The sequence below is a fragment of the Spea bombifrons genome, chromosome 1 (genome assembly GCF_027358695.1).
Source record: "Spea bombifrons isolate aSpeBom1 chromosome 1, aSpeBom1.2.pri, whole genome shotgun sequence".
Taxonomy (NCBI): Eukaryota; Metazoa; Chordata; class Amphibia; order Anura; family Pelobatidae; genus Spea; species Spea bombifrons.
In genome coordinates this window covers 20,560,639-20,572,837 of record NC_071087.1, presented here as the reverse complement: position 1 = coordinate 20,572,837, position 12,199 = coordinate 20,560,639, and the positions used below count along the sequence as shown (strand labels likewise).

The window sequence follows — 12,199 nt, the reverse complement described above, 5'->3', positions numbered from 1 at the left end:
AAATTGTTTATTAATAATAACAAATGTAAAAGCAAATTTGTTTAGGGTATAAAGCGAGCTGCAACAGCAGATAGTACGATAAGGGCAGTTAAAGGTTTTTATGGCAGACATCACTGAAGCAATGAATTTAATTATGCATAATTCACTAATGAATTCACATGTATTTCTATGTCTGTGTAAATATATATATATGTTTGTGTAAAAATATTATAATGGTGTTTCAATATCATGCATAGATCTTATCCCTTCATCCTTTGATGAGGTTTTTACTGATAATTATTTTATCATCGTATGGATAAAATTGAATGAATGCAAATAAAAGATTTGCTTTAATCAATGTCATTGTAAATAAGCCAGCCCCATGCTCCCGTTCCTGCACTAGCTCCTGTTTCTCCAGACATGCTGCCTCTTGGATTACCTCCTCCGCCTCACTGTGGAGGGGATCCTGCAGGCCAGAGGGGTTTCCAGGAATTGTCTAAACTTAGAGAGGATAGGGGTGCCTACTTAATGTATTCTATCTGCATCCCCCAAATCTCACTTGTTATTCAAGGGAAAACCTTGTCTTGTTGATTCTGGGGCTTGAGGGGACTGCAAACACAATGGAATTCCATTGTTGACCAAGCCTTATCCCCTGTATATTAAAGGCAACGATGGTCGTCCTACGGTCACGTTAGAGACCTTACCTCTTTGGGTATGTGTTGGAATACTTTAAATAATAGAATATTCTAAATCTCTATACATCTTAATGTGATTTCTTCTGTTTTTTCTGTCTATTGTCCTGGGGTACTCCTGACTCCAGTTACACAACCCTGGTATAGGTTGGTCCTGATGGGAAACAAATTCCTGGAGCTGCTCCTGCTGTTTCCTCTTCTTCCCCGGCTCCCCAGACATCTATAGCTACTGCTTTTGCAGAGCGATCCTTGCTTGCAAAAAACAGACCAAAAGCCTTCCTCCTTACTGTTTTAATGATTGTCCAATAGAACTGTTACCAGGAATGGTGCCACCTCGAAGAAGGGTTTACCAACTGTCCTTATTAGAAACCAAGACTATGGATCTCTATATAAAAGAGAACATCCAGAAGGGGTCCATTCACCTTTCCACTTCTGCAAGAGCTAGGTTCTTCTTTGTAGCTAAGAAGGACGGAACTCTAAGACCCTGCATTGACCTGCAATGTATTTCCCATTGCCCCATTCCTCCAACAACTGGGGCTTTGTCAGCCGGCTCTAAGATGCCTTTGCTGGCCGTTGGATTCTCCTAGGCTGCTTGCAGCACCAGCACTCACCCACTACCTTCTCAATGTCGCTGACATGGATTTTTCCATGGGACTCCCCCTTTTAAGCCGGGAATTGTTATAGAAGATTCACGTTTATGAGATTTGGGAAAAATGAACATGAATGCCAAAAGTTCTGGTCCTAAGTAAATACCTCCCGACATTTGAAAATGTGAAAGAGGGACACTTAAAAAATTTCATTAGACGCCGGCGGCCGGAAGAGGCTTTACATCCCGTTTGCAGCCGCTCGCCGGTCAACATTCAAAACAGCCGCTGAGCGTCTGCGAATGGGATGGAAAGCCTCTTCCCGCCGCCGGTGGGCCAGCCCGGCCCTGGCCTCACCCTTCCTCTGCCCCGAGGAAGGGATAGGCACGACTGCGGGACAGTTGGGGGCATGCAGTTCAAAATGGAAAAGCAAAGGAATGTTCTGTGAATAACATACATTCTTCTGTATAATCCGAATCTTCTTTAATATATTGTATATTTACTACAGCGTGATAACCTCTTCCACTTAAATGTCATTGGGATCCTCCCTTCCACGGTGATACTCAATACTTTCAGCCGCGGATCTTCTTATAATGAACCCCAATGTGATGCACCTCATTTAATAATATGGGCCATACCTCTGCAGCATCAGGGGCGCCATTTGTCTTCTGACGATATGAATATATATATTTGTAGGAATATAATATATTTATTATTATTTTATGTATATGGGTATTTATTAGACTTTTGCACCAGGGAGGTCTTCCTGCTCGTCTTCGGGAAAAAGAAAATCTTCGTATTCCGCGAATATTTGCCCGTTCCTGTCTTCTCTTCGGGCGAACAGTCGTGGGAATTCTTCGTGTTGTTTTTTCTTTGTTTTTTTCCGGTTTTGTATAAAGGGTTAATACGGGGTTAACGTGTACCGCAGCAGCTCTGGCGCCAGGAGTTTAAATGTCCGTATGAGCAACTCTATTGGTCGCCAGCAGGGGGCTCGTTTGCCGTTACAGACCTCTACTGGCTGCCCCACTAGACACCAGGGAGTCTGAAGCACCGGTCACAAGTAAAGGGATGCACTGGTAAGTCGAGGGGTTAAGAGTGGCTTGGGAGCGGAGTTCAATGGTTTTCTGAGGCAGAGCGGCATATAGGGGGTTAAAAGGCATATCAAGGAAGCAGATGGGCATATAGGGGGTATAAGGCATACCTGGGGGGAGTTGCAAACGGGGTTAAAATGCATATCAGGGAGGCAGAGTGGCAAATATGGGTGAATAAGGCATATCTGGGTGGCAGAGTAGCAAAGGGGGTTAAAAGGCATATCATGGGGCACAATGGCATATAGGGGGTATAAGGCATTTCTGGGGCAGAGTGGCAAGCCTGAGGGCAGGCAGGTTGGAAAATAAAAGGAAATAAAAACAAAATATTTTCTCAATCATAGCTTTTATTTAAAAAAAAAAATAGTTTACATGAATTAACATTTACTGGTAAAACTTTTTTCCTATAGGGTCGTCTTATATTCAGGCTTTTTCTTTTTTTCCTAAATTAATATTCATTTTTTGGGGGGGGTCGTCTTATAATCGAGCATATACGCTACATATATACACCTGTGTGTTATCTCATGCGCTTCATAGTGTGTCCCTGAGTGGCAGAAATAAAATGTGATCACCCTATTAGAGTTACTTGTATTTTTTCCATTGCTGTCAGTATTATTTAATAATATATTTAATAATTATATGTATGTGATATATGAAAACTACAAATTAAAACATGTTTACACTGTTTAGAGTTTTTTTCATTATGACAAATACTGAAAAAATAGATATAAGGGGGTGTAACCATGGGTGGGACTTAGGAAAGGTGTGGTCAGATAGGGTGTGGCTAAAGAAGGGGTCCTGTATGGTCTCAGTCCGTCCCTGCTGAAAACACAATTTAGGCAACTATGCCCTAGCCAAGTAAACCGTCTTGCAGGTGATTGCTAACCGAGCTCTAAGCAGTTTTTTGCATCAGACCCCTTTTCTCTCAAATAAAATAGTCTTCAGTTGTAAAGACCTCCCGCTGACGCGAGTGTGCAGTCCTGGCCACGTCCATAAGTTCCCAGGTATGGTAATCACGCATTGATTAGATAAGCTAATAAACAAAAAAACGCCTTAATTGCAATTGTACGGTTTCCAAACAAATTTGATTGGAATAAAATGATTAATGTAAAAATTTTACTTTAGTAATAAACGTTTTCTAAAGGTACATTAATACCGACATGATGGTATTTTATAACTTGCACCCCTTGTATTTATTCTTCGGGACCCAAGCGGTCCTCCTTACAGGGCTGACAATGCGCAGCTTTTGTACTGAGCCACAAATAATTATTTATTTATTGTTTTATATAGCGCCATCAAATTCCATAGAGTTGTACAATGGATAGACAGCACATAAGAAGTAGTATGTAACATAACAAATTAACTTACAGAGACAACAGGTGAGGAAGTAACAGAAACATACATCTGCCCTTTACTATTCCGTTATCACATAAGTTGCGGATTACTTTCATACTTTTAAATATAGTCAGTGAAGCTGGCACACCTTGGTGTAGTTCTGTGCGGTGTTTTACTACAGTAGGTGTCTTTTGTTGCTTTCCAAGAACACAAGAAAGAAAATGATTAACCTTAAAATATAACAAAATATGGGATGGCGTCGGAAGGTAAAACACACAGGTCAATGCGTTCAATCACTGATGGAAATTTACGTCTGAAGAAAAGACCTCTGAGGTCCTGGAAGCTTATGTCTCAACATCTAGGTAGTACACTTAATAAAAATACCGTCTTCAACCAAAAATTCCATGTTCCCCTTTTCTTTAGCTATTAATACAAATGATACAATTTTTTTTTTTTTAACGTATTTATTAATCTATAAGTAATTAGGAAGTAAGGGATGAGATATTTAGGAATCAGTCCTGGTTTGTGTTCAGCTCCTTTCCCAGTCGCCATCAGCCTTCAGATGTCCATAGGTCTGAGCATAATACGCTGGGTTGGTGTTGATGCGCAGCATCTTTGCACTCATAAGTCCAGCAATAGCCAGGGTTTTGCTCCAAAATTCCTCCTTTGGACTGTCTCCAAGGAAGGGCATGACGGGGTATGATATCTCCGCGCCCGCGTAGGAGTACGACACGTACAGACAGGTCATCAGAGCTGCCTGTAACTCCCGCTTGCTGACCAGGTTAGAGGAGATGACCTCTCTGCACACCAAGTAAAGGAAGATGACATTCGCTGGTGTCACGAATCGCTCCGTCTGCCATCCTACGAGGTAGAGGGCTCTGTCCACATTAAGAATCCAGCGCACAGGGTCCTTGGGAGCAAGAGATGGAATCATGGGACACCTGCCGCAGATAAACCTACCAAACCAGGTGAGCAATTTGGTGGTAGCGCCCTGCTCCAGAACCCATTGAGATGGTAACTTGTTGGGATCAGGCGAGATCTTCTGGCCGCTGCTGGTTGGTTCGCCTCCTCCTGGCTGCTTATTCAAGAACGGAGCCACAGACCGCTTCAAGGGCAGGTCTGATGTAACTGAAGAGCGCCTCTTCAGCGGTTTCCCCGTCTTCTTGATGTGAGAAGCCATATAGTATTTGACAGCAAGGAAAGTCTTCACCGTTATACGCTGAGATGCTGTGTCTGAGATGCACCAGTGAGCTTTGATAGTAACGGAGCCCTCTGAAGATTCTAAGCCATTGTTCTCCCTCATGATCATCTTTGTGATGTATGGAGACAAGACACCATGGGTACCTGTGACTGCAACTCCTATCACTCTTCTCAATCAATAAAGTCAATTAAAGACAATGTAATGAAACCAAAAAATCTAGGCCAGCCATGAATGCTTCTTCTGTAGACGCCATAAAGCTGCTGTCCCACTTGCTCTGCTGACTTTAACACATTTATAACTAAATGCAGCATCAGAAACACAATTTCTAATCAAGCTGAATGCCCAAACCATTCCTTAAACAAGTAAAAGATTGCCTTGTTCATATTTATTTTTGGGGACACTAAATTGTCATGTGACACAAGAGCAGGCACTAATAGGCTTTCGCCATAGCAGCCAAAAACATCTTTCTCTACTGTTTTTATCTGATGAAAAATAAGAACTTGCTACAGATGCTGGGTGTCAGTAATGTTTTATCATTATTAGAAATTAGAAAAAGGTCTAAGAAATTAGAACCTTTATAACATATGTTGGGATGAACACTACAAATAAATATATAAATATAAAGGAAACGCGCACTCCATCAGCATCTTGTATATCTATATATATATATATATATATATATATATATATATATATATATATATATATATATATATATATATATATATATACATACAAAGTCCAAGATATACAATTGCACACCAACCTTAATTGCTCTGCCCGGTGCCTGGTAACTGCAGCGGTAATGCATATAAATTCCAAAAGTAATTGCTGGCACTCATGGGACTTGTTTTTAAATAATTTTACGAAACTCCATATTATAAGTCAACGTTTCATCAGCCTGATGAAAGTCTATAAATAAAGAGACCGAAGCGTTAACACAGAATTTACCTGTACATCAGTCCTATTGGGCCCCATCCAGTCTGTGACTTTTTCCTGCTTTAGAAACTCAAAACCTTAATCAGTCCTTGGCATATCCCATGCATGTTTAAATCCCCTCAATGTATTCGCCTCTACCACATCTACTGGGATGCTGTACCACATATCTACCACCTTCCCAGTAAACTTACATATCTACCACCTTCTCAGTAAACTTTTTCAGACAAAGTTATTTTAGCATATTCAGGATGGATTGGTTACAGTAAGTCATGAAGGGGTTAATGAACCTTTCAAGCTACTGCAAGTATAGTATAAACCTTAAGCAAAAATATTTGTTGTGTACGTGTAAATATATATATATATATAATACTGGCTATATAAAAGTGATTTACATTATTTTAATTATATATTGTTTTACGCTCCCAAACCCACAACGCCCTTGGAGACATTAGCAATACTAACTAATAAATTAGCCATATGTCAGCTTAATAAATCATAACGCAGACGACGGCATCATAGGGATCTCTGTTCAATTCTGCAGATTCTCAGACAGACCAAGTAACCTTTTTTTTTTACCAGATAGGTGAATTTCAGTTGAGGAAAGCAGTGGCCGCTCATGAACATGCCGACAGAAGTAAGATACTGAGACACCATCGAACTGATCAGTGTTTCTCAATGTGCTCACCCAGTAGCAAACTGATACAAAAGGAGAAGAGGGCTCTGCTCTTGCAAGTTTACAATATAGTCAATGCTTGAGGGGGAAGTGAAGCAGTAGGAGAGATCTCCAACCGTCTCCATTTTTGCTCTACAGTCCTGCTTTTTTGGGAAGGAGGTGGCAAATACAAGATATTTCTGAGATTTCTCAATGATTTGAACAAATGTGTTCACATTAAACATAGTTAAGATGCCAGCAGTTACTACCGGTAAAGGACTAACCAGGAGTGGGCTGGTCCAGCTTGGACTATCTCACTCACAGAGGCAGGAGCGCAGTGGTGGTGTTCATGTAACGCAACATAATGTGACTGCAGTAATATAAAGAAAGGCTCCAGGCAGGGCTATATTTACCTCCGCTATCCTTATTGATGAGTACTGGGATAGGGAGTCAATTATCTCCCTCTAAATATGACTTAAGTGAATGAGGCACTAATAAGCAGAAGAAATTGAAGATATTACAAAGAAAAATAAATACACATATAAGATACCTGGTTCTCATCAATCTGGGACAATAGTTTGCATCCTACAGAATTATGCTCACAGCCAACACCATCGGCACACATATGGGGTACAGCCTAGGTGAGCAGAGGGTTACTGGCGCCTGAGTGCAAGATTTCTTTGGCGCCTCATCCCCCCAGCAAGTAGCACACACTTTCATCATATACTTACACCATATTAACACACACACCTGCTCACACTAATACCTTGTTTTAACACTCTTTAACATGTGAAATCAAACACAGTATAGATATCCTATATACTGTGTGTATATATATATATATATATATATATATACCGTATATATATATACAGTATATAGGATTAAATATAAGCAGTGGAGCACTAAGCAGTCTGCCTCCAATGGACAACCAAATGGCTCATGCAAGCACATACACAGTTAAATGGGTAAAAATTATGGTACAATTCAAAATTGTTCACCTTTTTCTTTACCAACAAGAAAGAGAACAGACTTGATCTCACATCCAATCCATTTCCAGTTAATTTCATGTTATAATTTAATTTTTATTTAGCACTTAAGCTCTCTATTTTTCAGCCTGTTTTCCGATATTTCCTGTGTTATCTGCTTTACTCTTTCCTCTCCTACAATTTCTCCTTAGCCTTTCTTACATCTAAAGAGCTGCCATTAACAGGTGTCTCTCTCGTCTTTGTTGTCCAGACAGAATCCTCTCTCCTGCTAACACTTTTGCTGCAAACACGGCCTCATACGCTGACCAGGAACACTCAGCAGGTGCTTGTACAAGAACAAAGAATCGAGGAGAAGCTGTGGTGGTACCTTGTTGGAACAAAGTGTTTGTAAGGTTTATTCGTCAATCAGAAGTAAAATTGTCACAGCAAGTTCCCCATTTGCTCAGGGGCCTGATTTCTAAAAGCAAAGTTTGTAGTACCATTGCTTGGGCTTTCCGATGCTCCAGCCCGTGAAGTAGATAAAGCTACAAAGTTTCATCTTTAATTTGCATCCTTCATATTGATGTCATAAAGCAATATTTATGGTACTTCCTGTGAGGCAATGTTTATTTATTTTCACCACTTACATCACAAAAGTTATTTGGGAAATATAATTTTCTGAATAAAAACATTACCTAATATATGTGTACACTCATTGACTTGCACAATGTATATCTTATTGTACCCCCATGGGAAAACAAAATAACCGTGCTTAAAATGAGTTTCTGGCCATATAATCCCAGCCCTTCTACTCCCAGTGCATATTTGCTACATATTACATTATACATGTTTTACATGTTACAATGGGGAAAAAGGGATTACAGCACAGCCAAAGAAACTACCTTCTGGTATAAGAGTGTTTTTGTACGTATTACATTCATCAATCACAGCTGTTTGCCAGCTAAAGCTTGTTCTGGGAGTTCTATTGAACTTTACAAAGGTTGCAAATGAAAAAAATAGGTATAAAAAGGGAGGAAGAATGCAAAACAAGGAACTGGCTTAACATCAAGCCACACCTTGTGACTGAGGAGTGGTTCATTCGGGAGACGTGTACAAATGGGATTGCACACAGAACCTCTAACGGCTTTATCTTGATCCATAGCCGGGTACACAATGACCTCACCGCCATTCACCACTGCTCTGGTAAACAGGGATTTTCGGATGGCTGAGCATCATGGGAAGTTTAGTCCACAGCAGGTGGAATGCCAAGAGCTGCCTTTCCCTGCTGGATCAAGTACAGCGTTCTGAATAACGTTCAGAAACACTTCCGATGATTTATCCTCTATGTTTTCGCCAATATAATGAGTTTGTTTTCAGAGACGTGGCAAATATTTGAATACCGTACCTAGAAAAGATAGTGTAACCCTATTTGTAACGAATGCCCAGTAGCTGGGTGGAAAATGTTATTTATCTTTTTCTCTGTTAACATCACCTTCTTACTTAGATTGTGAGCTATATGGGACAGGGGGCTTCTATTACCCCATCCAAGAAAAATAAATGAATGGCCATAGAAGGGAACCTGTTTTTACACTCAGTATGTAGAATATGTAAATGGGTTTATTAAAAAGGTGCCGACACATCCTGTGATGGTGTTAAGTCCCATGTGCACCCATCTTCCAGACTCATGGAGGACCTGGAGGTCTCACTCAAGCTTTTGTTACAGTGTATGAACCACAACTGGATTTGTAGGGCCATCGGCATCTGTGAACAATGCAAGCAAATACAATTTGTAGGTTAATGTGTATATATTTGTGGTTCTGCCCTGACATTCAAAGACTTGCATGCAGTGCATCCAATACATTTGTGTCTCCCCAATAACTCTCGACAGCCCTGTATCTTTCAGGAGCAGATTATATAATAAACTTATAATAAAATTGATCAACTAAATAATGTTCTTCATTGAACTTCAAATGAAGTTTTAATTTGTTCTGCTAATGATTAAATTAATCAGCTCTGTAATCATCTAACGTATGTGATGGTAAAAGCCACTTTTGGTTTCTTTATACAGGCTCTGGAAACAAATACCTTATCTGCTGCGACCACTTCAACAAACCTCACTTTGAAATGCAAACCCTGAGTAATTGACTTGCAACCAAAGTTGAGATGAATGGATTTAGACAGATTAACATTCTAACAGCAAGTGGCGGTCAAACAACGAACCTGAATTAAATCCTCAAGTGCTCATTAGTAATAAAAAAAAAATACTATGAACGTCTGCAAATCATTCACATCAGAAGAAAGGGATTTACAAATCAGCAATTAATAAATACAGCAATACAGAACGAGCCATATACATCGAACAGGAATCCAGATAGCCTTTAGTCTCTATAGATGTTTTTCTTTTCCAAATATATCTGCAGAACCTCATAATCTATGCACCACCCAGTTATGATAGATACAGTTTTGAAATAAGTAATTTTGCAGGAGAGAGACAAACATCATTTTGATTTAAACCAATATTACTAGAGCACTGATATTGTGATCTCGTGAACTGAACCAGTGATTTAAAACTGATGATAGTGAGAAAACATCGTCCATGTTTCCAGTACACATATAATTTTTACATATTGATGACCATCACAGGTAAAGTGCTGCCTTGCAGTATGGGATGTATAGATGCATGAAAGGGAACCAAATTACAGTTATGCATACTGCAGGGCAGGACTTTATCTGGGCTGGCCAGCAATATGTAAAAATGATGTGTCCTGGAAAACATGGCTGATGAGGTCACGCTAACACTGATCTCCTCAACTGCTTTGGTCAGGCAATTGTCCCCAGATATTACCTAGATATTGCCTTAGTTGAAGGGATATCAACATAGTTAACCCCTTAATGACAAAGCCTGTACATGTACGGGCTTAAAATGCATTGATTACAATGGGTTTGGGGACCGTCCATTGTCCTTAAGGGGTTAAAATGATAAAAAATTAGGACTATTTGATAACAAAGAAACTGTAATTGGAAAAGTAAATAGATATAGATTACATTTACCCAGATATTACCACACCTGTCCCACGGGAAGGGCTTTAGTCCTGAAACCCATTCCTGGGAAGCTGTTTCCTACATCCAAACCCCTGCCAGGATGTTTGCCTTCCAGAAGCACCACCACCATCCCAACCGTCCTTCTTTGTATACTTCTTCTTCTTATGGTGTAACGCCACACGTCAGAAGCCACATTCCCACGTCTTTCTAATACATAGTAGAGTTATGGATCTTTGTTGCCTTCCCTGACCTCTATACTGTGTTTGATATTGCTTCTGGAAGTTCTCTATTTGGTACATCTTCTCAGATGTGACCCCGTGCTTACTGCAAACTGCTTGTGTCCCTTGCCAGCAGTGCTAAATGTTGTTGGTTACCTTACCAGGTACCCCTTATGCTGTGACAGCAACAATTTTCTCTTTAAAGTGAACTTACCATTCTTTACAGGACAGGAATAGAGAATGTTTGTGTTGTCAAAACATTGTCTTCTTTTCAGGAAATCACTGCCTTTGTGCCAAAGCCTAATTCTAGGTCTTGTTTTAATGCACATATAATGCAATTAGGCTTATGTATAAAAAGTGATTTCTTTGCAGAGTTTTTAAAATGTATGTTACGGACACATTCACGCACTCTGTAAGTACTTGTACATGCATTATTAAACCTGCAGTAAATAAAAAGTACCTATAGGCAGCCTCCTCCAAGGTCTGATGTTTGATGCTACTGATTTGGCTCCTTGAATTTAATAATTTAAGTTTCATTTTATGAATAATGTGTCTGTGTTTTCTTTTTGTTTGCATGGATTACCCAGGCATTGTTATAATGATCAGATCTCTCCTGTTAATCAGGAGTCATATGATCACCAGCCCACTCCTGATTGGCTTTGTGGTATTTCTAAACTGCTGGGAAGCATTGGATGTGTGATTTCCAGGTAAATGCAGTTAAGGATTTTTAAAATTGTTTCATTTATTTACTAATAAGTATTTCAATGTTGTTACTCCATAGGCTCCTGTAGTGATTGAACACAGTCACAATAAGCTGCAGGACACAGCTTTGTCTCAAACAGGACCTCCATGGCCACCGTAAACCCTCATACCAGAGCCCCATTGGTGGCTTTCTGGATGGGAGTCATGCGATGTGTGTGAGACTCCGATGCAGAAAGCCACCAATGAGGCTCTGGTATGAGTGTACGGTGGCCATGGAGGTCCACTTTGAGAGTCATGTATGATGGAAGTAGCTGGCACTCTAAGGGTAACAATCCAACCATATTATCCACTTTAATAATATGCTGTCAGCAAGCATATTATTAAAGTGGATAAGACGTTTGGATTGTCCCTTTGAATGAAATAATTTTGCTCCTATCGTCCCTTTAAAATTGAACATCACATAAGGAACAAAGAGCTGCATATCGTAAATATTATGCTCTAAGCAAAATAAACTATGTGTCATGTAGCTGTAAATGTGTCATTAATATCAGTGACCTTCACTTTCTTGGAGCAGCTGGAGTGTTTTGTCTATTTTGGTGTAGCTAATTCCCATTAAGAATGAAACACATGGCAATTCAGAGAGTTGTCTGCATGGTGAAATCACTATAGTGTATTGTTTTAGATTATGACATGTTTAATGCTCATTTCAATTATTATTATTATTATTATCTTTTATTTATATAGAGCCAAGAATTTACGCAGCGCTTAACACAATACATATATTCAAGGGGTATGACAG

The 12,199-nt window shown here is 39.7% G+C and overlaps 1 protein-coding gene across 1 annotated transcript; it reads right to left on the bottom strand.

Moving 5' to 3' along the window:
- Positions 1 to 4,207: 4,207 nt before the first annotated feature.
- Positions 4,208 to 4,981, bottom strand: LOC128478049 (cyclin-dependent kinase 5 activator 1-like). Its single transcript, XM_053458120.1, has one exon. It carries the CDS (start codon positions 4,979 to 4,981, stop codon positions 4,208 to 4,210), a length of 774 nt encoding a protein of 257 aa, XP_053314095.1.
- Between the last annotated feature and the right edge of the window lie 7,218 nt (positions 4,982 to 12,199).

What these genes read in the sequence shown, in the direction of transcription:
- LOC128478049 (XM_053458120.1), bottom strand. Translation starts at nt 4,981, where the DNA reads ATGAGGGAGAACAATGGCTTAGAATCTTCAGAGGGCTCCGTTACTATC.